Genomic DNA, 27,826 nt, shown 5'->3' with positions numbered 1-27,826 from the left:
CTACATTTTTTCCCATGATGACAGTTTACGATAACTCTTATTCAATCTGGTCGGGCTGTAGGCTGGCAGTGCGCCATGCAGCTGCTATTATCAAGAAGTTTGCCAGCTCTATAGCTCCTCACATCACAACTATTCTGGTGCATGGGAAACAGGTAATGTTCAGGCTGAGGTCAGGACAACCTGCATGATGTCTCATGTTAGCTGTGGGCTAGCTGGCTAGACTGAGAGCTGTGTGAGGTTCAGCTAATGCTAGTTTGTGATTTCTCATCTCTGGGTTTGTCAACCAAGATTTTTAAACCTGAGACTACAGCAGTCAGCTGAAAACAAGCTGTTTACACTTTGTCCTCCTCTAAAATATCTAATTAACCAGAACCAGGACAGTGTTTTATCTCTATGCTGATATAAACTTTTCAAACCCTCAGGTTTATTTAACACCCACACAGTCATGGGATTAGCCAAACTAGCTAAGTGCAGCTAGCTAGCTCATTGAGTCATAGGTGTCTAGCTGTTTGTGTCAGTGTTTGCTTGTACTCCATTAACCATCACAGAGACTGGAGCCTGGTCTCTGCCAATCGTAGCATCACCCACTGCATTAACTCTGGCTGTACACCATGGATAAGATATCATTTAGCTTTAATAATGAAGAAACAAAGTGGTTCTGGATCTGTTTCTCAGAGGGCAGCTGTGTGTCAAAGAGGGGCTGTAAAGTTTGTCAGGCACCACCTACAAGTGCAGAGCGACAGTGTTTATAGACCTTTAAACTCTGTGCTGTAACGTAACTATCTATAACTAGCTACCATTACATTTCTTTGGCTTTACAAACATCATAAAAATTGGTTCTATCCAATAAAAATGGTCTTTACTCAAACTCTACTCTAAGGCTGTTTGCTTTCTGATTTTCAGGTACATTAAAAGTATTAACTTGGATTTGTATCAGTAACTTTAATCAACAACCTGAAAAGTCATAACTTATTAATTACTAAAGTAATTTAGGTGGAAAAATACACTATAGGACCAAAGTTTTAGAGCACCCTATCTTTTCCAGTTTTTATTGAAATAATGCTGTTTAATGTCTCTGAAATGAAAGTATGGAACAAATAAACAGCTGACGATGAAACATAAATCATGGGATCAATATATAAACCAAAATGTGATCTAAACTTTGGACTAACATGAATGAATGTGATGAATACCGTCAGTGAAAATTATAGTTGTGTGGCAGGTTTAGTTTGTATTTGTTCATCAGAGTGACGGCCTGTGGAAAGAAACTGTTCCTGTGTCTTGATGTCCTGATGTCCTAAATGAGGGCTCTGAAACATTGTCCAGAGAGGAGATTAGACAGTGTGTGTCCAGGTTGTGAGGGGTTGATGTCTGTGCCTGCCGTGTTTGGAGGCAGAGGAGATACACAGGACAGACTAGATGATGGAGGTGTAAATAATGAGCAGGCCCGGGGCAGGTTAAACTCAAGCGGCAACCTCCAGTCGAGGAATATGAGACAATGCAGAAGTGCTAAATTCCGCTGTTTCTCAAGTGTTCACTTAAGGCTGGCTCCGGAAGTAGCGGAAGTCACAAACACACCAAGCCAAAAAAAGCTGTTTTCAAACCAGAAATTAACCTATTTACAGCCTGGTTCAAAAAACGTCTCCTGTCTGTGTCATTCATTTTACTATCGGCATTCACTGTACGTGGGGTGAATTTTTTTCTAACTCCGCCGTTCAGAGGATGTTAAGATCGCGAGCTCCCCCAATAAGAGGCACAGCTGAAGGTCACGTGACTGACAGGCGCCCTATAGCGGTAGACAAAGCCTTTGCCATGACTAATATGGCCGCTATAGCCGGAATTGGTCACACCAGCTTTCAAGGCTTGATCATTCACCATTGCTGCAGATCAGCTTTGAGTTGTTAAAAAGGCATTTTGATAATTAGGAAATGTTCATTATTTCAGTTTTGGGTAAATTTACCTTTTTCTGAACCTCTGGCAGTTCAAACTGGAAAAATTGGGGTGTTTTTAAACTTTTGTCTGTTTGTGAATATATGAATTCTGTTGAGACTGGGCTCCCTGTAAAACAAACAAAAAGTGCAGTAGAACAGTCTTGAAGATAAGGTTAAGATTTTTATGTTTTATTCCCATTTTAAAAAGCTAACAATGCTAAGTTGACATACAAATGATGGGATCCAGGAAATAAATCGGAGACACTGTTACAGCTCCAGACTTACAAACATAAAACCTGTTTTTCAGCAAAAAAAAAAAAAAAAAAAAAAGATCAAAATAAAAGCATTATTGGAAAACAAAGAACCTTTTAACAGAAAACTCTGGTTGAGCTTTTACTTTGAAAGGCATACTGGAAGTTTTCCTTGCTTTTACACATCAAACCATCAGCTCTTTGATCCAGTTTTAGAAGCTCTCCTTGATTTTTATTCCAGAGCTGCTTTGGTTCTATGTTTTCATGGTGTACAGCCGGCCTAGCTCATAAAGAATTGATCAAATACTGTAGATGGTTGACGCAGCTTCTCACATGAGCCTTTGTTTCTGTTTTTAGACGTCAGGATGTCTTCTGTCGATTTGGTTTGAATTTGCTCTGGGTTGACCGACAGCCATAATCACCTTTATTACATGCTGCATTATTCATAACAAGGGTTTTTGCTCAGAGGAGTTAAAATCAAGCCAATGAGCAGAAAAAGAGAGAGAAAAAGCAAACCTGGAGGCTCCATTCCTACTTACTGGAAAATAGCATCGATATTGAGTTCAATTTAGTTTCTCATTTCCCTAACATGGGCCAGGAAGTGAAGCTTGAAATAGGTTCCCCAACAAAGCATCAGTGGACTGACACCACATCATGCCTCCCAAACAATAAGCTTTGTGCTCAAGATGTGCCTTCCCATATCCACAGGTTTAAGCACAGAGTAACTACACACACACACACACACACACACACACACACGATAGTTATTCTTCTCAGCGTGTAATAAGAGGTGGTTATGTTTGAGCTGTATTCATGACCCCATTAATGACATTATTTGATTTGTTTGCTGCTCCTGTGAGGATGGCGATAGATTAGTGTGTGAGTGTGTGTGTGTGTGTGAGTGTGTGTGTGTGTGTGTGTGTGTGTGTGTGTGTGTGTGTGTGTGTGTGTGTGTGTGTGTGTGTGTGTGTGTGTGTGTGTGTGTGTGTGTGTTGTGTGTGTGGCTGTGGGCTACCATGTGGAGATAAGCTAAGTGTGTGTGTGCTGCTTTTCCCTCATAGGATTCCTGCATATTGAGGAGGCTGCTTCAAGGCCACAGACTCCCCTGAATAGCAAACAAAGAAATTAGTGAACATTAAAATATTGTATCTGTTATCTATTAAACAGATCATTTCAGATTCATATTTCAGAACTAGAACTCATTTATTATCCTTAAGTGGTATGAGATCATCAGTAAGGTTTTGTTTTATGGTTGGGGTCTCAGATTTACACGACATACACATTTTACAACTAACAAATAACATTGTGACCACAAAAAAAGTGAAAATGGGCAGCACAGATCATTAATTTACAGAAGCTCCTATCAGTGGGTGGGATACTGTTACCAGTGTTTCAATAATTTGGGGTTGATGTGTTTGAAGCAGGAAGATGAGCAGGAGTAAGAATGACGTCTGAGTTCATGTAAAGAGTGAAAAAATCTCCCTATAGTAGGGTCAGAAAGATGTCCTTGTTTAGTTTCTTGACACAGGTGGATAACTTTCATTGAATTTCGGATGCGCCATTTTGAAATGGCGCTCCAAGTTGCTTAGTTTGAAACAGCGCAGGTTTGTTTGCATATCAGGCACAGAGGGGTCATGCCATGTAGAATAAAGAAGAATTTGTTCATCCACTTGCCTTGAAATTTCTTGTACTCATCTTATATGCCTCGTACCTTCCATTTTTTACTCTGAACACCTGTAGCTTGTTGCTTGTCCCCTCTCTGGCATCATGTTGACCTTAGTTTGCGGCTTCCACGGACTGTCTACTTTCAATATTCGTTACGTCTGTTTTTCTGTCTTTTTTGAATTAGAAATTGATTTGTACAGGCTACCTGGGTGATCATGACATAAAACCCTGCACTGCAGTCAAGTAAGCAGGTGTTACAAACAATGCTGTAAACGTGCTGGTTGCCAGGTTTGCCAGTTACCTCTCTTATGGAGACAGAATTACAAATCCTGTAACTGTGTATAACTAATTGAGGTGAAAAGAGAAACACGATGCAGATGTTTGTGTGTTTATAGTGTATATATATGCAGCACATTTCAAAAAATGTATTGGCTGTGTTATATTGTTATAAGCTGGCGTACCATGCGAGCCACCAATTAAAGCTTAACGAGACGCGTAATGAGTAACCCTGCTTCAGGTGAATGTGGCTTTTATTAAGTCTAATAGTCTAATAAGAAAATATTTCACCATAAATCAGACATAAACACCTGCTTAAATTCCAGTTTGCAGCTGCCAACAGATGAGGGTGCCCATACTGCCCCCCTGTACCCAGTGTTGCCAACCTAGCTACTTTGTTGCCGTATTTATTGACTTTTCAAACCCCTTTAGTGACTTATTTAAGAAAGCATCTAGCAACTTTTCTGGAGTTTGAGGACTCTCATGTAAAAGCAAAAATTGATCTTACTTTTCACAACAGGAAGCAGGTGCTGACGTGAGCTCCTCAATCACTCAGGCAGATAAGTCCTCCTCTCTCACAGCAGTCCCTCTCAGCTGCAGCCAGAACACACAACTGCAAGAAAATGAATTGTGCATGTGCTTGTCTCTTTTGGGTCACTTTTGCCTGTCCCAGGCCCAGAAGAAGGAGGAGGGTTGATATTAAAATAAATAAATAAATAAATAAACAAGAATCAACAGAAGAATGTCTATTGATATTTACTTAATGCAAATTACTAAATTACTTAATGCAAATGACCCAATTTGCAAAATAAGTGATGATGTCATTTAGCAACTTTAGGGGCTCCTGGGACAGCCAATAGCTACTTTTCTTACTGTGGAGTTGGCAACACTGCCTGTATTTACCCCAAAGCCCCTACAGCCAGCATACGAGCATCAGAGACAAGGGAGGACTTAATAATATTGGGTAGATGGTCATGATGGGATGGCTGGTAGTTGTACACTTTTCTGCATGACTCTTCAGTGAAATAATAATCCTGAAGCCTAAGCTGACATATTATTTAAAAAAGGAGGCTCAAAGTGATTCCTTATTTTTTGCATAAGAGATAAAGTTTTGCTCTCATCAGATGTTGAAAGTTTGTACAAAACTCACTTTAAACTTTGAGACCTTGTTTGCACACAGTTCTTAACTCAGTGCTTATTTGAGAACAATGTGAACTCACAGTGATGACACTGAAAGTTCAACATCACATCCAATATTTTTTTCTGCTGAGACTGAGGGACTCAAACCTCAGACTTGTGAACAAAACACAAAAAAAAAACCACAATGTGTAACTTCCCATCTGTGGGTAGTTATCTATAATCTTGTAAAAACTGTTTTTGTTTCTTTTGCCCATCAGGTCTGTTGTCCGTCTCGCTGCCAGTCTCTTAACTAAACTAGTGGACAGCCTTGCCCCCAGTATAACTAGTGTTTTAGTGCATGGCAAGCAGGTAAGTAAGCACCCAGTCAGCAGGGCCTTCAGGGTTTACATCACGATCAGCTCTGTGCAAATTATTTTGGGTTATATTTGGGAACTGAACGTGATGAGGTCAACAATTTTAATGTTCACTGATTCAAAGAAATTATACAAGAAATATTTTCTCCTCTTGCTGACATCCTATGGGAGTCACTCAGGCCAGCTGCATGCTCACATCTCTCATCACAGCTCACCTCCACTCCGTGTGTCTCTAAGCTGTAGATGTAGGAAGGCTGTCAGTGTGAGAGTTTCCTAATATGCACCGTGTCCACGTGTCTAGATGCACCTTGTGCTTATTGATTTAATTCGACCTGAGGATTTGTGCGATGCCACTCCCTCTCGCTGGATGGGTTTAGGTGCATCATTTCCTGTGGAGTGTTATTCAGAGATTAGCCTCCTCTCGAGAGCGTCACTTATCTTGCCTCATTTTTACCCTTCTGAACAGTTTTAGCCGTTTCATTATACTGGAGTAGCTCGAGGTGTGAATCTGCATATAGATTGCACACCCGAGGGAATGCTGCTCTTGACATGATTGGTAAAGCTGATTTAAGATTTCAAACGGCTGTGTTCCCCTCTTACAAAAAAACGGCAGCTCAGGGTTATACTTCTCATGGCTGTTCAAATTCAACAAAGCTTTCTGCTTGAATTCAAAGTTTCCAAACATTTCCAGCTCCTGCTGGCTCATCCCTCAGTTAGACTCCGTTTAGATGTTAAGATGAATGATTCCTCTTCAAAGTGCCGGGTTTCATCAGCTGAAGGCGAGGAAAAACAGCGTGTCCTTGCATCAGGAAGATTGGTGAGGTGTAATTTTTATGAGATGGCTTTCAGAAGACAGAAAATACAGAAGAGTAATCTGGGGGGGCTGTAATTTTTTCCCCACTCACTTTCATGTGACTCTGAGAGAAGAGGCCAATTTCAGCGTGATGGAACAGATTCTTGTAGAAAATGCACCTTGGAGAAAGTACACTACATGCCAGACTACACGTGTGCACACTTTGTTCATCTGTGCACCTGTGGAGGCTCACAAATGTAGATATAATACACAACAAGACTTTAACATTGCACTGCACAGTCCTTTCTAACGGTGGGTTTGGTGTTTGCTCTTTGTTTGTGTGAATGCCTGTGAATCCCAGGTGACTCTCGGTCTCTTCGGGCAAGAAGAGGAAGTGATCTCCAACCCGCTGTCACCAGGTGTGATCCAAGGCATTATTTACAGCAAGTGCTCTCCTCACGGTGGGGAACGGGAGGCCGTTCTGCAGCAGGAGCTGGTCATCCACATCGGATGGATCATCTCCAACAACCCAGAACTCTTCAGCGGCATGCTCAAGATCAGAGTTGGGTAAGACTGATCCAGACACAGGGCTGTTGGAGTGGTGCAAGGAATGAGTCAGCCTCATGCATAATGTAATCTTTCCTTTATATTCAATGCTGTTCAGACCACTCAGCATGACAAGAACAAAACAGTGGAATAAAAGGATCACTAAAGGCTGCAGATATAGGTCACTTTCAGTAAATTCAGGTGTTTAACTTCTCTCTCATTTGTGTCCATAAAAAGGAGGACTTAGCTTTTTGTCCCTAAGCTAATGTGGGGAGTTGTTAACTGGTTTCAGATCAAACTGAAATTAATATCATCTATGTTTACATGCAGTCAATTACCCTTTCATATTCTGAATACTACCAACAAGTTGCGCATGGCCATGTTAACACAAATAACCATTTTTAAGAAATGGAATATGCTCATATTCTGGTTTTTAAAAAACCCTAAGTATTTGTTCATGCATACGCCCATCGGGATATCCCCACCCAAAGGAAGATTGATTTGTGTTCTGCACATGTTCTGTCCACAAAACATCTTAGTCTTTTGAGTAAAGGAAGTCTATGATGCTGCAGCTGTTGCTGCTGTTGCTATGGATACAGGAAGAAGAAGAAGCGAAAGTGGCATGGATAGTGTCATGACGTTCTTCGTGCGTCGAGATGTTGTCCATGTGTTGCTGTTTTGTACCATGTCCCATGTAGAAAGGAACAACCCTGTTTGCTCATGCATGTGAACGGGTTGTTCCAAATGTTTCAGAAACTGGAATATTGATCTTAACCTGAATATCAACTGCATTTAAATGTAGCTAGTGAAGCTCTCTATGGCCTATAAAACCATACCATCAGCAGCAAGCCTAAAAACTTCTAAACTGTGATCTTCTAATCCTGAAACCAAGGGGTGAAGGGGTTGGTGGCACAACAGATGATCGACAGCTTGCTGAAATAGACACTTTGATTATTTTTAGGTTATTTTTTCTACAACTAAGATTTACCATCAGTGATAAAACTGACTGTTGAAAGAAATCAGGATGAGAAGTTTGTGAGAAAACATTAACACATATACAGAGCCAGAGCAGCTTAAAAATATGGAGGGTTTTTTCCACAGAGGATGACAAAATCAAAACTGATCAAATGTTCCTCACAGGAGCTTTGGGTTTGTTTGGCTCTGCATAAAACACACTTCAGTTCTTCTCATGACAAATAAATGTTACAGTAACACAAGACACACATAAAAACAGTTTGTCACTACATCACATATACCTTACAAATGTCCATACTAGCACAAAGTGTTGGTAGCTAGCTGCTTGGAATTGTAAGAATGCTGATTTTTGCAGAACCCTGTCAGAACCCAGTATGATTTGGCAGGATGGCCAAAACAGCAAACGACATGGATAAAAAAGTAACTACACAAAACCTTGTGTTGGTCTCAGCTCGTACAGGGGAATCAAATAGTGTTAAGAGGGACACTGGGTCCCACAAGGGCAGAGGCAGACATAGGAGTGCATTGCCCAACAAATCAGTGTGTCGTTCTCTCTCCTTGTGCGCACATTTTGCATGAGAGGCGCTGGTAGGAGCTGCAATCTCAAGCAAGGGCGGCGATTACAGCACAAAGAGAAGTTGTTCTCACGCATTGTTGTAGGCCACCACTTAGGGTATGACATCAGTTTCTGTGATAATAATAACTGTAAGAATGTTACAGAATTTCATATGCTCATTAACTGGACAGTTTAGGGGGTGGATCAGCAGCTAAACAGCTGTCTCAGGTGGCAGAAACTGTTTTAAACGTGTTTGGAAAGTCCCACACAAGTATGAGCGTCCACTCTAAATGTCCTAACAGTTTTTCACCTTTGGGGCTCCATAACGCTTCGTGAATAACTTTTATCTTACCGAGGGAAAATTCTGTGAAAAATCTTACAATCTGAGGAATTCTAAGATTTTTCAGAGAATGACGCCACCAAGAGCTACTTTTAGCCTTAGGATGCTTTGTAAATACAGGCCCAGGTGTTTTGGTTTGGACCCAAAAGTGACAGCTGGTGGAAGATGAAACATTGAAGGGAATTAGTTAAAGGGGGAAGAATGGGGGGGGAAAGGGGAAGAATTGGGGGGAATCCAGGGTCCAAGGCGTGAGAGGGGAATCGGAGGTGAGGTGAAGGCTGGAGAGTGAGTGCAGTGAGAGTGTGGCAGAGAGTGGGCGGTAGCACTGGGGGCTCATGGAGGCACTGAAAAAAGGACAGTCAAAAATTAGTCACTGGTAAAATACACAAAAAGCTCGAAGGCTCAATAACTGCAAATGCACGACAAAACTCAAGAGAGCTGGCCAAAATACCACATCTGAATTGGGAATACTCAGGCCCAGCAAGGCTGAAATGTAGGTGGTGATTGCAGTGATGAGGTGTAGGTGTGAAGGCGCAGGAGAGAAAGAGACTCCAAACAAGAAAACAACTTCAACAAAGGCCAACTTAAAAACCCAAACAAGCTGCAGTCACTATGATCCCATAGTCATGCAGCAGCAGGGGAATAGATTAATAGTAGATATGCTACGATCGATCGACCGGCTGATCAATCATTGCTGATTTCCTTAATTTTAGGGGATCAGTGATTAGAGATCAGTGATCGGCCCAGCCTTACATATGAAACTAATTTTATATACCTCTATGAAGGTCTGACAGCCAGCCATTGTTGTTTTTTGCTCTGAGACCTAAAAGTCAGGACACTTTATTGGTTGTTTAAGTCAAAATATAAAGTTTTATTGTTTCAAATGTATTGTTCAATGATTTTCAATAAAATAAAATTAGAACATTAAAGGCAAATGCTGTCAGTTATGAAAAATAAAAAGTAAAAATCGGCCTTAATTGGTATCGGCAGGTCAGGCTTTTTAAAGATCGGTGATTGGCCAGAAAATTGTGATCAGTGCACCCCTAATCAATTGCTTTGGAGACTGGGGAGGATATTTTTCCACCATACTGAGCTTTATTTTTTCTAGGTGGGCTTTGTGTCAAAGGGCTTCATGGAGAGTAGTGTTGCTTTAGTCAACGAAAATTATGACTAAATATCAACGTCAATGAACCTTTATCACGTGACAGAAACGGGAGGAGACGGGACGTGAATGGTGGTCATGTGACTAAAACTATAATTGAATATATAATGTAATATTGTTAACGAATAAAAACGGGACTAAATGTGGTTTACAAGATGAAAACTCTGCTAATATACGTCTTCATTTTCGTTAACCAAAACGAGATGGGACGTAATGTCATTGCGTTATTTAGTATCACTTTTATCTTGTATTATTTCCATTTCCTGGGTCGCAGTTCAGCTGGTGCATCAGGTCGTACCGCGCAGACGCAGGCGACGTCACTTCCTCTATACCCCCACTCGCGCGGCATTATGTGGAAGTCGGAGCTACGGATAGTAAAGTATAACGACAACTTCTCCATTGACTAAAACTAGACTAAAATGTCATCAGTTTTCATTGACTAAAACTAGACTAAAATAATCATGGATAATTCTGACTACAATAAGACTAAAATGCTCAGACTTTTAGTCAACTGAAACTTGACTTGACTAAAAGGAGTATAAATGTGACTAAAACTAAAATAAAATATAAAAAAACTAAATAAATAAAAAATGAAATAAATAAAATAAATAATAAATAAAAATAAATAAAAACTAAAATAATAGTTTGATACAAAGACTAGACTCAAACTAAAATTAAACAGGTCGCCAAAAAGAACACTAAAGGGGAGTGAGTTATTTTTCAGCCACCCTCTGGTGGCATCTGGAGGAACTGTACATTTTGAACCTCAGGTTTTACTGCAAAACTAATAAAGAGCTGAAATGTTTGTGATTTTTCACAGTGAAAGCAAGTCCTCAAATTCAGCCCACACTAATAATGCACTCTATGAAGCTTGATCTTCTCATTATGAAACCTGCATGTTGATGTGAGGGTTCATCCCCTGTGTTTCAGGCACAGAGCAAGGATTCAAAAGCAGAGACAGTTGAAGATTTCTAAAGAGAGTTTTTAATCAGAAGCCGGTTTGGTACATGGGAGATCAATCAGTGGCAGGGGTACAAGGTCAAGGCAAAAATCAAAAAACATTAGGAGGCAGAAAAAGTCAGGAGCTAAAGGCTGCACATATTACAGTATTCTTCAAACCTTCACACAATAAGTTAGCACACACTTGATGAAAAAAAACAGATTGCAGATTCTTCAGCAGAGTATCAGCTTCTACATGAACGTGAAAAAGCAATTATGGTTGTTTTTGGCCTCCAAATTTCGAAAAAATACAAAGAAGAAAAATGATTTTGGAGAAAGTCGTGGAGACTGCAGGGATATGAGCTGTATGCATAACAGTGAGAGTACGTGTTGAGTAAAGTCGTGACAAGTATCACAGGCAGATTTCTTACTTCCTCTTCAGTCAGTGAGCTGAGCCAGCTCGTGTTTTGATTGGCTTTGCTCTGGTACACGTGACATTACACGCTGTACCTGCTCGGCCCCCCTCACCCCGCACACTACAGGATATCTAGTTGCAAATATTAAACAAGTTCATTATCTACAATCTCTCAAATCACTCTCAACACACCCCACACCACAGGAAAATCACACACAATGTCATTTGCAGACATCAGACAATCAGGCCTCTGCTGGCTCTGATCATAAGGGGGAGATGGGGACAAGAACCAGCCTGATCATCCTGTAGTGTGTACCCACCTTAAGGCGAAACACAAGTCTGGGCATATACTGAGGCGACAAGTGATAAATCCGGTGGGAAAGTGAGGGAGCACCAGAGCTAAAGAAAGAAAAGGGAGTGAGCATAACAAGAAACAGGTGCAGCACATTAGGGATCATTAGGGAGGGGCCGGTGATCAGCTGTGAGGGAGGCAGCTTGACAGGAACTGGAAAAGAGAAGAGACAAGGGTTAACAAAATAAAACAGGAAATCAGAAATAAAATTCTAACTTCCTACTCATCAATTTTTAGCACATCATGTTTTCTTCCTGCTCACATATCCCACCCACCGACTCCTCTAATCATACACTGGCATGCTGATGTGTTAGATCTATATGTGAGCTCCTTCTTTGTATAAAGTGGTCAGAAAACAGATCCTCTCTGTGAGCTCCTCAGTGCACTGACAGGGAGCTGTGTTTGAGCTCATAAAGCTATTTGGCAGAAAAAAAGAATGAGTTAAGGCAGATCACATTTATTAGGCAGTAATTCAAAGGAGGGAAATGTCCCATTACGATGGAGAGGTTTTATTTTTATAATTACAATAAAAGTCCTTAAGTGAAATGAGCTGTCTCATAAAAAGTGACAGAAATGCTGGCTCACACACAGAAAAGGAGAAAGACAGAATCATTCTGCCACCCAACATGCCGCCTTATTTGTATCGAGAGGAAAGGTGTCAGCCCTTTGCAGCCAGGGTGATTTTGTTATGAGGTTGTGCTTCTGCTTCTTTTGGCATCATCATAAACTTGCTGCTGCTTGAAAACCATCAACCCCATGAGGGTTGATGTGTTTGGGTGTTTACAGTCTGTGTGGATCTACAGGTGGATTGTCCAGGCCATGAAGCATGAGCTGAAGATCCGGGCTGGAGACATGCCCCCACAGGACATCTACCAGCTCTCCCCCAGCGACATCAAGCAGCTCCTGTTGGATGTGCTGCAGCCTCAGCACACCGGCAGGTAACCATCATCATCATCACCTGTCGACTCGCTCAGTTAATAAGTCTCACAGTGAGGACAACATGCATTCATCCCACTGCTTGTTCTTGTTGTCTAATCTTTTGACGTTTGATCGTCTGTGGAGTCCACATCTTTATCTGATCATCTGCCCGGGCAGCAATCTAATTTCCTTTAGTCTCATCTCATTTAAACACAATGACTCATAAAAAAAAAACTCTAACAAAGTGCTATCAGTGATATCTCACCCAGGGCTGTGAACTCTTTCTATCTGGCTTCAGGTCTTGGCTGAACAGGCGTCAGATCGATGGCTCTTTGAACAGGACCCCTCTGGGCTTTTATGACCGTGTGTGGCAGATCCTGGAGAGGACCCCAAACGGGATCCTGGTGGCTGGGAATCACCTGCCACAGGTGCCTGTCTCCCCCGACATGTGATGCTGTGTTGTTTTCTGCTTTACAAACACCTGCTGTGACAGAAACCACTGATGCCACTTCTATTCAGTCCATCATCTTAACAAGGACAAGTTAATTAAATCTGTCACCATTCTATGTTTTTCCCTCTGTAGCAACCAACACTGTCTGACATGACCATGTATGAGATGAACTTCTCCCTGCTGGTGGAGGACACGCTGAAAAACATTATACTGCCTGAGTACAGACAAATCATCGTCGAGGTAAAACAAAGAGGCTTATCCAGAAAATCAAAGCTCATGGGTTCATTTGTCTCTCTTTATCCCAGACTGAAACTCTTCAGCTTGACATTTAGGGAGGTCTAGACTTAAAGAATGTAATGAAGCTCCTCAGTTGCTAAAAGCCTCCTCCTCTCTCCTCTGTGTGCGTTTAGTTGTTAATGGTGGTGTCCATTGTGCTGGAGAGAAACCCGGAGCTGGAGTTCAGTGATAAGGTCGATCTGGACGGTCTGGTGAAGGAAGCCTTTAATGACTTTCAGAGGGATCGCAGCAGCTCTGATGGCGTCGGGAAACAGGTAAAGTGGCTCCTTCTGGGCCTGATAACCTGACATTGTCTTTTCTCATCATATCCTGGGGGAAAATATTATCATGAAGACTCCAACTGGAGCCTGTTTATAACAGGGTACCCAACAATCATGATCTATAGAAAAAAAGGAGGCTAGTCCTCAACTTTAATGAAAACTTAATCATGTAGGTTTTTCAGACTCTTTTCATCCACATTACAGAAAAAGCTTTGTTGGCAGCAAAGCACCAAAAGTAAACACAAAAGGAAAAGTCAGCAGTTATCAAATACATTAAAGACATAATATCAGATAACAAAAAGAAAAGTCCAATAGAAGAAGTCCTTCACCCGGTGAGGCTGCATTCACAGGAAAATTTCAAAGTTGCTGCATTAATGTAACTTTTTTATCATTTCAACACGACTAATAGTGAAGCAGATCAAGTAAGGTGAGCAAGTTTGATGTCAGCATTGTTCTTGTGCCTGTTTGCCTGGGAGTGAGGGTGTAATTTTTTAATTTATAATATTGGTCTGTTTTTAGGCCTCTTTCAGCTGACAGCAGGTGTTTGCCCTGGCATCAGCTCTTTCTGTGCAGAACAAATGCCCCTTAGTGTTTTCAGCACTCGGCACCCTGATCACAGTACATCCACTGTTTTTTGGTGGTGCACCTTTACATCAAAAAGTCATTACCACACGGACCAGGGCCCTCAGTCATGAAGAAGGCCCCCTGCAGCATCTCCTCATAGCCAGGCATTGTTTGACGCCCCTAACCAACCTGAACCATTGAAAGAAAAAGCTCCAGATCATGATGGTGCCCCCGTGAAAACATCTCCAGTGGGATCTCATGTTTGCTGCTCTCTGAAAAAGTCCAAATGGGCGAGTTTGTGGTATTAAAGGAGGCAAGACCTTTGAAGACGTGTTTTGTTCTTAAAGCTCTTCTCTCTCAGATGTCGTCTGATGGTTATTGGGCTGCAGTCGGCTCCAGTAACAGCCCTAATTTGGGTTGAGAATCAGAGTATTCCCATGGCCTATGTCGAATACCTGACAGAAAATGACACTGAATTCACATTTTATGGATTTCGTCTTTTAAAAGTTGTGGTCTTAAACTTTTGATCAGCTGATCATCAGATTATTCCACTTCAATAGTTGTTTCCAATAAATTGTTTACTCACATTTCTGTTTTTCTCACTACCATTTCTTCTTTTTGCATTTTAAAGCTCTTTATAGAACTTAAGATCGGATTGCATCAAATCTTATGGACATTACCTGTGGGGTCCCTCAAGGATCAGTCTTAGGACCACAACTATTTATAATGTACATAAATGACATTTGCCATGTGTCCAATGTATTAAAATTTGTGTTATTTGCAGATGACACAAATATTTTTTATTGTGGTGTGGAATTACAGCAGCTTTTGGATGTAATTACAAAGGAAATGAATAATGTTAACAGATGGTTTAAAGCAAATAAGTTGTCTTTAAATCTGAATAAAACACATCCAAAAGTGCAAAATGTAAATTCTTACAATTTTTTAAGTGGTCTTAGAATTTTGATCAGATGTGTACTAAACATTGAGAAGATTTTGAAAGACAACACTGGTGAGCCCTGACCAGCACATAGGACACCCTATTACATGGGAACAGATCATCTTGCATTATACCAAATTTGAAGCTGAAAGACACTGATTGAAAAACAACAAACATAACATATTAAACCTTTATTTTGTTTCCTAGCAATGAACTGATGGTTATATTTGCTTCATTTGGTGCTGTTTACACTTTATCAGACATTAACTGTGCTTCTGCCACTCTGCATAAAGTTCAATCAGTCTGACACATGACCAGATATTTTCTTAATTCATCATTTGTTAGTCATTTTCCTGCACAGATAACATGTATGAACAGAGCTAACGTGAAGTAAACATCATTTTTTTCCCCTTAGGTTAAAGTTGTAGTTCTACAATCTTGAATATTTTTTATGATTTTAAAAACAAGGCTTATATTTGTCTATACTAGGACACCATGGAGGCGTTCTACAACACCCCAGCAGTGGGGAAGAGAAGCACCTGCAGCTACCTGACCAAGGCTGTGATGATCCAGATGCTGCAGGGGGACGTGAAGCCCTGCAAGGACGACCCGTGCTCCGTTAGCTAGATTTACATCATGTGACCCCTGATCCCAGTGTGCTGCAGCATTGTCATCACAGTCCTGCAAGGACGACTGAGTATCTATCACATCTAACCCCTGACCTTTCCAATCCCCCCCTCTGGCAGGGATCTGCCCTCTCCTGCAAACCGTATCCTTCCTGAACCTCAGCAGAGGCCGACAGGGAGAGCTGGGGTTTTCCACTCACAACATCACAAGGGCTTGGTTTCTGTTTTAAATCCAGCATCTTAACCATGCTGCCTACTCAAACTAATGTTATAACATATAAAAGGAGCTGTTCTGTCAAACCTCACCTGATGGATTCTGTAGATTCTGTAGATTTGTATGTGTGCTCTTAACTTGCAGGGTTGCTGTGCATCTGTGAGTTTCAGTTTGTCTTGCTGCTTCCAGAGTTTGGCTTCAGATTTAGCACAGATTTGAGAGTGTATCTGTCTTGTCTTCCTGTGAGAAAACTGAATGAGCATGTTTTTGTTTCCTATTTGTGGAAAGTAAATCTAAAGGTACAGTGTGTGTAAAATGGGAATGTTTTGCAGCATAAAGCAGTCTGAAGAAAGGCTCATTGTTAAATGGTTTTTATATTCAGGTGGTTATTAACTCACTTTGAAGTTTTTTTTTTCATTTATACCATCTGTTCTGCTAAATGCTACTAAATACCACAGACTGCACCTTTAAACACCCTGTAATCTGAAAATAATGACGATATAAAGCCTGCCTGATGAACCATATGCTCACATCAGTGACACACTTTAGGTCAAACTTTCATGAAGAATGAGAGTGACTGAGCTCAGAGCATCTGCTGCATTACAACAAAGAGCAGGAAAAAGAAAAGGCCGTCTTGTAGGTTGTTTTTCTAGGATCTGTTCATCAGACTGCATCTTGCTGTGGTTTGTCTCCTCAAACTACCCATGGAAAGCACCGCTAATACAAGACATCATACTGAGCTGTGATGTGTTTTTCAGCTGAAAGTACATACATGTCAGGATTTGTTGTTGTGTTGTAGTCTGCTGCATGACAGTACTCTTTGTTATAACCTCTGTGAGTGCTTTTCTGAATGCTATTTCAGACGAAATAGAGTTTCTTGGAAGCACAGCCAGGCTCTGCATAACAATGACTGCTCATCTGAAGTCCAGAGAGTGAGGACTCTTTTGAAAACGCTGTTTAGCTGAATGTAAGCATCAGAAAAGACTGCTGTCATCTTTAGGTAGAAGTGATAAAAGACTCACTTTGATTTATTTTAAAGCGTGCCTCTCTGAGGATCCTCACTGTGATGAATCTGCTCCACCTCGTCACTGTGCGTGTCGTTTAATGTCGTCTTACAGGAGAGGTATTTTTAGCTCCAACTGTTCTCTAGTTTCAAGGAATAAAATTATCAACCAGAAAACGGTCTCTGTCACTTTATTATTGCCTCTTTAATTACGCATATCAATCACAGGCACAGGGGCTTGTTATTGGTCAGAAATGTCCCCGAAGATGGTCCACATCTCATCTCTGAGGTGTTCTGCTCATATCTTTATTCTCGCCTTTACATGCACACCGACAGGGAAATCAACGCTGTTTGTAATTCTGCGACTGCTTCCATTTAATTTTACATCTAAGTCAGCTTGATACACACTAAAAATTATTTCACAGAGAAAAAATCTGGAAAAGGGTGTTTGGTGTCAAATTAAATCTTACAAGTTTCACCCTCTTATCCCTGTCCATATCTGTGTATGCATGTGTGTGTTGGCCAAAGAAGATATATTAACCCATTGCTGTTAATGGGGGACACATGTTGGTCTCCTGCTCAGAAGTTTGCAGAAATGTAGAAATAAAAGACGAGCGAAACGCTGCAGATGACACCCCGGCAGGAAAGATGAAAAGGTCTCATGAAGTCCATCAGAGCAACTACCATATATACTTACAACCTATTTTAATTGGCTGAATGATTTTGACCATGGTGTGAAATCGTAACCCATTAGGTTTTGTGTTAGATTTTACAGTCTGATTTAGTTGCCCGTTTGATCGTCCCTACTCCATGATCTTGAAACGTAGCTAGGTCACCTCCCACATTGCAGGTGTGGCTGTAGCAGAAAAGTAAATGTTCAAAGTTTTTTTAGTTTCCCTTAGAAATGAATGTTCAACTGTTCAAAATGTAACATGGTTTACCATTTAACTTAAAACATAATGAGGCCTGTTGATTAGTTTTTCACAAAAAAAAAACAAAAAAAAAAACAAAGAAAAACAACCCCCCTTTGAGCTTTCTGGGGAGATTAGTCGTCCTTGGTCTGAAACAATTTGAGAAGCACTTCACTGAACTCCACTAAAAACTAAGTTATAGTTTGATTGTTTTCACTTTCAAACAGTAGGGCTAGTGAAACATGGCGACATCAGACTGACAGGCAAGAAAGAATGGTCTCTCCATCTCCATGGCTACGTTCAGACTGCAGCCCTTAATGCTCAAATCCGGTTTTTGTGTTTAGCTGTTCACCTGTAATGTGACCTGACTGCAGACTGTGATGTGAACAGCTCACGCTTCAGAAGTGACACACATGCTCAGTTTAACATGAATGACATCACGCACAGCACAGTGTGATAAGGAGCAACAAACACAGAGCAAAACTGTGCTTCACAATGCTGGAGAGTTTGTTTCCATAACGCAAAACCTGATGTTACAGCAGCTCACCTTGAGTGAGCTCTTATTAAAGTAATTATGGCTATATTTTATTTCTTATAAACCTTGAGGTGACGCTCTCTCCCACCAAGGGGTCTCTCCCACACCAGGGTCTCTCCCGCCAACCCTGCTACATCTCACAGCCGTAGTGCGCTGAACAGGTGAACAAAGAGGCAAGAACTTAGTTTTATAATAATAATAATTATAATAATAATAATTTTATTATTTGTATAGCACTTTTTAAAACAAAGTTTACAAAGTGCTTTTCAAGCATTCAGCACAAATAAAACACAAACAAACAAACAATGAGCACAATAAAATAAAAACAAAAAGCACAGTTTAAAATAAGACTAACAGTGAGAGACAGTGTAAAAGGACATGGGGTGAAAAGGTCCTTTCCATAATTTATAGTACTTAATAGAAACCCAGACAATACAACAGTTTTGTCATCTGTTCTGATGTTTCGTAGTTTGTCTGGGGGCAGATCAGACAGGAGCAGACAGATCTCTGACTGATGCTGTCTCGTAGGTTAGTACAGCAGCGTGCAAATGAGATGGACAGCAGTGGATCATCGGTGTCTCTGCGTCCTGTAAACTGTTATTTTAGCCTGTTTAATCCATTCAAAAAGTTGGCGCAGTGTTAATAAACTAAGTTTGTTAGATCATAATACAAACGTACGAATCATTCACCTTTATACTTTATTGTGTGTGTAATGGAGACGCCAGTCGATCGCCCCAGCGCCCTCTCACTTTTTCTCATCACTCATCCTTTTATGCATTGTTTAATCAAGCTTGTAGCTGGATAAATAACTAAAACTCTTTATTTAAAAAAAAAAAAAAAAAAAAAAAACATACACTTTTTAATAATCATGTCTATATTAAACTCTTATTATGTTCTGTCCATGAAGTGACTTTGAAAACATTTGCCCTGAGGTAAACTGCTGCTGAAGAATGTTGTCAAAGTCGCATTAAATGCAACCTGGCTGTTCAGACCGCGGTCACATTCAAAAAATTTGGATATGTATCTGATTTAGTACCACATTTGAAAGTGGCCTGAATCTGATTTGAAAAGGTCAGGTTCAATGCGACTTGTGCTGTTCACACTGTCAGAAACAAATCAGATACAGGTCACATTTGAGCCAAAAAATCAGATTCAGGTCACTTTTGACTGCAGTGTGAACGTAGCCCATGTGAACTGCTCTCATGCTTTCAGTTCATTGGATAATCCCTTGGCACCATCTAGTGACTGAAATTTATCACTGCAACTTAACACTGGTCTCCACAGTGATCATCTCGTAGCTCACTGTTTCAGCATCAACCTGTAAATATTGTGAATATAAAGCAGGATTATAAATCTGTGACGCTTTTCATGATTCCAGACAGACTGTAGGACTGGCCTTTAAACTTTGACTTTGTGTGTGTGTGTGTGTGTGTGTGTGTGTGTGTGTGTGTGTGTGTGTGTGTGTGTGTGTGTGTGTGTGTGTGTGTGTGTTTCAGGATTGTGATCGACGTGGCAGCTTTAGCCCTGAGAAACATTGCGTAGTACTACACCAAAGATAAATCCACTGGCTCCATCATGGCACAGCAGCTGTTTGGCGGCGCCAGGGCTTCAGGTAAGGGAGCCTCCAGGGGACAGTGCTGCCTTACCTCTACAAAGAGACACAGAGAATATTGATGATTAAAGACAGCGACATTAAAAAAAATTCATGCCTTAACATTGTTTTAAAGTAAATATGCATCACATCTGTCAATAAAGCCTCCTACAACATCAACAGCCCACCAACTTTCCATGCACCTGATACTAGCCTTAAGTTTTACAGCCCTTGCAAGATAACTAAATCTAGTGCGCTGCTATAAGGTAGATGTTTTTGAACAGGGCTTCATGCTTCTACCTCCAATTTTCTATCAAACTACTGCACCACCTGTTGCTATTAAAGAACATTACCTTGACCACTTGACCATTGGTTGCAGTAAAGTACAGTAATGTAATGCCATATAAAATGAGTCATATACACTATCAGATTGTTGGTAATCTGTGGGCAAAGTTTACAAAAGGGAGATAGAGAACATTCACACAGAGATCTTTTTCTTCCATGCTAGAACCTTACTTACAGAGTAGAACCTGTAAATCAGCTCTCTCTTTTTCAACCAGACATGCTCCCTGCCCTCGTGATATTAGTCATGTTTTAGCCGCCATTTGAGATCAACGTTTGAAGGGATGACAATAAATATTTCAGATATCATTAAATCACAATGGGAAACAAATGAGAAGTACAAGTAAAGGACATCAACAACATATTCACTAAGAAAATATGAGATAGTAATGTGTGACTGTGTTCAAATGTTTCTCATGTTAAAAATATAAACACTCTTTATTCTTGCTCTTCATTTGTGTTATGCCATACATCTTTTGTTTGTTTTTTCTTTGCAGTATGTCCTTACTGGGGCTGGATGAAGAGGACATCAATGCAGATGACTTCAATGATATCTGTAATTTAGTGTTAGTTTATGTGTGAACTGAGAAGATCATCACTTTTTATTGATTTCTGTTTTTGTCTGTAAAAATAACCTCTCTAGTCAGTTGTGCTAACTCAGTGTGTTTATTTGTCTCTAGACTTGTCTGTCATGATGAAACATGGCATCCTGGCATGGAAACACAATCTGTGTCCTCTTTGGAGGAAGATGAGACCAAGGAGGTTAACACAGATTACAACAGCAACAATCTTATACAAAGAAGGCTGTCAGCTCCAGGGGGGCTGCCAAAATGAAGAACCAGGAGACCTAACCTTAACCCTGTTAGCATGGGGTTCTCAATCAGGTTTTCCTCCCCCAACCACACAGGAGCTTTTACAGATACAACTCAGCAGAGGGCTAGGTGAGTAAGCACATGATACTACTGAATGAGTTATGGTTGCATTGACAGAAAAATATACAGCTTTAATGCTCCCTTTTTTATTGGCTTGCATTTATCTGCTGTAGCAATTTTTGACACTCCAAATTGTGATAAATTTTTCATACTTTTTTAAAAGAAAAATGTAAATGACAGAAGAAAAATGCTGTGTAATTGACTTATGATAAATTGAGTAAATGCCAATAAGTATCTGAGGCAGAGGTTGTACACTGTCCAGGTAACGCAAAATAATGCTTTGCTCTGAAAGTAAACACAGTTGACACTCTTGGAGTCAGTTTTGATGTCTTCAAAATATGGCGTTTAGTCAAAAATGTTCTTGCGGGTCTTATTACAGGTCAACTCCAGCCTAAGGAGTAGAGGATTCTGGGAACTTACCACTGCTCTCCAATCATGTCAGCCATCCTCAGATTGTTAATCAATGAACAAGACACCTCTAACAGACCAGTCTACCTTCTTTTTATAAGAATACAATTTATTGTAGAACTTCATGAATATTTGGTTTTGTAATAAAGTTTGAGGCTATATCTGTTCATCAGAAATCCTTTGGGCTTGCAGATTCTGGACTGGCTGGAGGTCTTGCTCTGCTCCGGCGGTACATCTCCGGCCACTGACGTTGCCTCAGGCCGTGATCACTGCTCTCCCTCTCACACGTCTACCTCTGCCGTGCCCTTGACCGGGGCCTTTCTTCTCTGACCTGATGAGGTGCTCGGCCCTGGATTATAGTCATCGCCAGAACCAACTGCACTGTCATCAAAAGGGCTCTAACAAGAAAAAAAAAATGAAAACGTTAAAAACCCAATGCGAAAATCCGACTGTCAACAACGGTGTACTAAAATACGTGGGTAGGTAGGCCTATACATCGTAGTCTTTTAGTAGCTTCACATAATGAGATACAATGCTAAATGTAAACAAACAGTCACATCAAACGTTACCTTAATGTCTGACTGTTGTGTCCAGCTCTGTGGTTGTGAATGAGTTGTAAGCCAGGCAATAATAAATCTGTCATTTCTTATCTACCAATCAGATAAACACAAACGTACATGCTAGCATAACAGCTCGGAGCACTAAAAATCCTCACTTTCATCCATTCCTGATGTGGTCAAAGTGAATTAACTTACCTGAGAATGAGACATTCTTTCTTTTCTTTGATAGAAAAAATACCGCAAACGATGTAACAAGTTGTCTCTCCACCACTATATCTACTCATCTTCCAGCTATGGCAAGCCCTTTTAACATTTAATAGCTAGTCTGGATATGTAATACAGATATCCGCAATTCAATTCTTCCTAGTCAAATTGAACATTTCAGATATCCACAATGACATTATTCCTATCCACAATTCTAATTTCAGATATCCACAACTTAATTCCCCCTAAGACAAATCACGCCCCTTTCCCCATTCATGTGTGTGGGGTTTTTCATTACAGATATCTTAAATTCAATTATGGATAGCCACAGTGTGAGATGTGGATATCTGCAACTAAATTTTGACTATCCATAAATCTAGTTGCAGATATCTACAATTTCATTCTGGCTAGTAGGGCTGGACAATTAATCTCAATTTAATCGTGATTTCAATTTTGTCATCTGACAATCATAAAAACAATATAATCGAAGAAAAACAATTAATATGCCACACAGTGTAGATGTATGCAAGTTCCTGTGCTTCATAGCTCTTCTGTGTTCCATGTGCAGCCACAGCCAGTGTGTGTGACTTGTGTGTATCAATAATACTGTATGTGCCACTTGCTGGTTCTTTAAAGTTGTGTTTAAATCAGTACTGAAGTTTTTGAATAATATTCAAATAATAAATGAATAATTGTGTATATTAATTGTGATTTTAATATCACTTAAAATAATCAGGATTCCTATTTTTACCATAATCGCCCAGCCCTACTGGCTAGTCACAATTCCAAATCAAGATATCTTCAACCCCCGTCCATTAAAGATATCTATGACAGCATTTATAGATATCTTTAATTACATTTTGACTAGTCAAAATGCCGTTATAGATATCTTGAACTGGAATTAGGCCTAGTCAGAATGAAACTGTAGATAACTGCATTTAGATTTATGCATAGCCATAATGTAGTTGCAGATATCTATAATCAAGTTACAGATATCTTTACATTAATTGTGGTTAGAGATACCTCAAATTCGAGATATCTTAAACTTTTATTTTGACTAGTCAAAATGTAATTACAAATCTCTAAACAGAGTTTCGACAAGTCGTAGATTTCTTGCACAACTCTTAAGTGAACGTAGCTCTTGTTCCTCACAAAGTCCCTGTTTATAAATTTGTTCTTTTTCATGGCATTTTCTAAATATCTTGTCAATAACCACAATCGCCATTTCTTCTGCTAAGAAAACTGTTTAAATGATTTTTTCTCTTCTCTCCTCCAGTTCATTTGGGTCAGTATCCAATGGGAAGCCTCGCATGTGCAGCATCATGAACACATTTCTGACAGTCAAAATCACATTTAAGATCTTTAACGGTAATTCTGGATAGTCAAAACTGAATTTGAGATATCTGCAAGTGACATTTAGGATGCGAGACGAGGCGAAGGGCAGCTTTCGGGGAGTCATTGCAGATATCTGTAACTCAGTTTTGACTTGTGGAAACTGAGTTACAGATATCTCTAACTGTCATTGTGACTAGTCAAAACTGAATAATAGATATCTCCAACTGTATTTTTGACTAGTCAAAACTGAATTTTGACTAGTCTCAATTATGTTGTTGATATCTATAATGTTAATTCCAGAGAGTCAAATGTAGCTATTAAATATTAAAAGGGCTTGCCATATCCAGCTGTCATTTGTCTCTGTGCATTCATGAGGTTCAGGAGGTGTGGTTTCGGAGGAAGCCTGGAGGGAGGGGGTGGGGTTGCTTTGGTTGTATCGTTTGAAAATCCACCTAAGTGCTGCAGCTTTCTCAATCCGACCTATCCTACCTTTAAAGCAATTCAAATTCATTCTCCTGAATGATTTAATCATCTTTTCACCATTCCCAGCATGTTCGTTGACTGGAAAAGATGATGACCTGGACGCATCCAACTTCTCAGTTAACTCAAATTTATTGATTACAGCAAGCCAAGTCAACTTTCCCTAACAGCCCTGATACATGTCTCAAAGGCTTCCTTCAGAGAAGAACCTCGGGTAACTCTCCCTTGAACCCTCCAATAGTCCGCCTATTGTAGAATGTTATCTTCGGATAATGCTCCACAGCGCCACCAAGTAGCTCAATATTTTAGCCCCTCCAGCTACTTTGAGCTACAGGCCTGAAATTTTGTGCCGAGACCTACAAAAAAGTCTGTTATGACCACAGTCAATTCTGAACAGGAAGTTTGCTATTTGGTCGCAAACATCAGATTTTGATGATTTCTAGCCTATGTATTACATTCCACATTTCCAATGTTTTTCATTTCATCAACTTCAAACTTGCCACGTGAATACTACAAAAATTGATAATGGAAAGTTACAAATAGAGTTTTGGTACTTCAATGGGCGTGGCCACAAAAGACTGCCAAAGTTGACCATTTTGGCTGCTTCATGAAAACCTTAATAGCTGTCCTGTATAATTTTGGATCAAGACCAAAACGCACACAGAGGTTCAGTGTCACAGCCTGAGTGTATTTCTATCACTGGTTGCGCAAACATTAATGCTCGAGAGCGCCACCCAGGAGCTCAAATCTCCAGCCCGTCCAGCTACTTTGAACTATCATATGTAGACCCATGGCTTTTTGATGAATCACATTTTGCTGCACATGTGGCAGCTAAGGCATGCTCCGATTAGCAAGCATCGGGTGAGGGCCCACTTATCGCTGCTTGCAGCTTTAATTTGAATTAGATATTTTTTTTGAATCTTTTAATGTAGGAAAAGGGAACAGTAATCCTCATTATTTTTGTGCTCAGGTTAAATATGTGCAGTTCAGGATCTTAAGTTGTTGAGACCAGAACTCAATTTTGTTATTCATTGTTTAATTTTATTTTAAAGAACACAAGCCATAACAAATATAGTAGATTTAAGGGACAACTGTTACAGAGTTTTAATAAAGATTGCATTTTTAATGACAAAAATGAGTACTTTTTTGAGGCACTAACTGATATGCTAAACTCTATTACAGTCAGTTGTCATGTTATTTGCCTATAACATTGTCTAAAAGGGCAAATGTATTACACTCTTGGCTGGTTATTACGTTATTGGCTCAGTTATAACATTTTCAATTTTTTTTTGCATCAGGCCCATAACGTAAAAAACGGCCAATAACGTAATAAGTTATTACGTGATTGGTCAAAAGTTATTAAGTTATAGGTTCAGGACTTTTATTACATCATTGGTTAGTTATTACATTATGGGCCTATTACATTTTAAAAAGGCCAAATTTATACGTTATGGGGTTCTTCAAAGTGTATTTACAGTAAGTCAAATATGGTGAAATATGCATTCTCTCGGTATAAATTTGTGACTTTGCTGTTAAATTTCTCCATATTTCTACAGTAAAAATGCTTGATATCAAGTAGAGGTGTAGTCTTGGATGAGCAGAAGTCAAATATGCCACCCATAGCCATGAATTATTAATCAAAGTGTATTTACAGTAAGTAAAATATGGTGAAATATGCATTCTCCCAGTCTAAATTTGATACTTTGCTGTTTAATTTTTCCATGTTGATACACTAAAAATGCTTAATATCAAGCAGAGGTGTAGAAATGGATGAGTAGAAATCAAATATGCCAGCCATAGCCAGGAATTATTAATCAAAGTGTATTTACAGTAAGTCAAATATGGTGAAATGTGCAATATCCCGGTATAAATTTGTGACTTTGCTGTTTAATTTTTCCATGTTGATACAGTAAAAATGCTTGATATCAAGCAGAGGTGTAGAAATGGATGATTAGAAATCAAATATGCTAGCCATAGCCAGGAATTATTAATCAAAGTGTATTTACAGTAAGTCAAATATGGTGAAATGTGCAATATCCGGGTATAAATTTGTGACTTTGCTGTTTAATTTCTCGATTTTTGTACAGTCAAAATGCTTGATATCAAGCAAAGGTGTAGGTTTGGATGAGCTAAAGTCAAATATACCATCCACAGCCAGGAATTATTGATCATACTGTATTTACAGTAAGAAAAAAAAAGTGAAATATGCATTCTCCTGGTATAAATATGTTACTTAACAATTTTCTTTCTCCAGATTGGTGCAGTAAAAAACTTGATTTCAAGCAGAGGTGAAGAGGTGGATGATCAGTCAAATATACCAGCCATAGCCATGAATTAATGATCAAAAGTGTTTTGCATCACACAAAATCTAAGAAAACATAGCCTCTGTGTTATATTTGAATCAGAACTTTATTTAGCATAGTCTGTCGAATATCTGTCTCCACGTTGTTGCAGTAAAAAAGGTATATGAACGATGTTAATTTGGATCCCTTTATTCTGAAAAGCGGAAGTACATACACCGTGTCGCATCTACGTAATGCTGTTAATGGTTGCACACTCGAAATGTAAGTGCAGCTCATTTGACCACTAACATGGAAAGTGCGGCTGGCTTGATCGCAGTCTCCGAGACCGACATGTCAGTCCGAAGCCCATCAAGAACGGGAGACCCCGAGACCAAGACAAGACCGAGACCAAAGACTGTCAAGGCCGTGACAAGACCGAGACCACAAAAGAGTGGTCTCGAGACCAAGACCGGTCTCGAGAACTTACAAGCCTACTTGTGAGACTGTGATATTTGCATGCTTGTTCTGACATGCACTGTGAACCTGGACCACAATAATGCTGCGGTAATAACATAGTGAGGAACTGATGGTAGAGGTGATCTTTAGACTACACTTTCAGCATGATGGATAAAACAGACAGAGAAAAGTGAAGGAGCAGGATGGAGCCCTGTTATTGAAATAGTTTATTGGTGAAGTCTGCCTATATTTCCACGTATAAACTATACTTGTTACAGTACCGGTTTGACTCACCACACTGAAGCGTCCTGAGATGATCTGTGTCCAGGTGGATTTTCTTCCTCCTGAGCTGCAGAACCGTCTGGGTCTGACTCGGGGTCTAATACAAAAGGTTGTATCCTACACTCTGCCATTTTATTAGTGCTATCAATGCCTTACGGTGAAGTATTGGCAAACAGCAAACTCGCTCGGTCTGCTCCATTCAATATGGCGATTTTGTAAATACTTCCATGCTGCAAAAACCGCCCCCTGGCTCTACCCCCTCTGCCCCTCTGATAGAACTGACCAATCAGAGCACAAAGGGCTGTGACGTTGCGAGGTTACTGGAGGTCATTCTGGAAACAGAGCGTTTCAACGAGATCTTCAGAATGGCCTAAAATGAGGATATTGAGAACGCTATTGTGGGACAATGAAGGAACTAAATGACTTGTACTGAGGGCATAAATGCTTTAGAGGCATCCTAGTCTGGCATAGTGAAAAGGAGAAACAAGCATGATATGTCCACTTTAAGAGGAGAAACGAGTCAAATAATTTGGCTAACGCA

The 27,826-nt window shown here is 40.0% G+C and overlaps 1 protein-coding gene across 3 annotated transcripts in view; it reads left to right on the top strand.

Annotated features, from left to right (window-relative positions):
- phkb (phosphorylase kinase, beta) overlaps positions 1–17,134 on the top strand; it is a 194,855-nt gene extending 177,721 nt beyond the window's left edge. For 2 of the 3 annotated variants that reach the window (XM_074666021.1, XM_074666019.1), the window contains 7 exons: positions 62–152; positions 6,771–6,976; positions 12,498–12,632; positions 12,911–13,040; positions 13,196–13,303; positions 13,474–13,614; positions 15,614–17,134. In XM_074666021.1, coding sequence (XP_074522122.1) covers positions 62–152; positions 6,771–6,976; positions 12,498–12,632; positions 12,911–13,040; positions 13,196–13,303; positions 13,474–13,614; positions 15,614–15,751 — 949 coding nt within the window. In that variant the 3' untranslated portion in view covers positions 15,752–17,134. Of the gene's footprint in view, positions 1–61; positions 153–5,520; positions 5,612–6,770; positions 6,977–12,497; positions 12,633–12,910; positions 13,041–13,195; positions 13,304–13,473; positions 13,615–15,613 lie in introns of all 3 variants that reach the window. The other variant, XM_074666020.1, reaches the window with a different exon arrangement.
- Positions 17,135–27,826: the final 10,692 nt, after the last annotated feature.

Source organism: Halichoeres trimaculatus, unplaced genomic scaffold (genome assembly GCF_033239565.1).
Source record: "Halichoeres trimaculatus isolate MK-OKI-2021-1 unplaced genomic scaffold, fHalTri1.1 fHalTri1_scaffold_3, whole genome shotgun sequence".
Lineage (NCBI taxonomy): Eukaryota > Metazoa > Chordata > Actinopteri > Labriformes > Labridae > Halichoeres > Halichoeres trimaculatus.
Note: the sequence above shows the minus strand (reverse complement) of the source record. Positions and strands in the feature narration are given on the sequence as shown.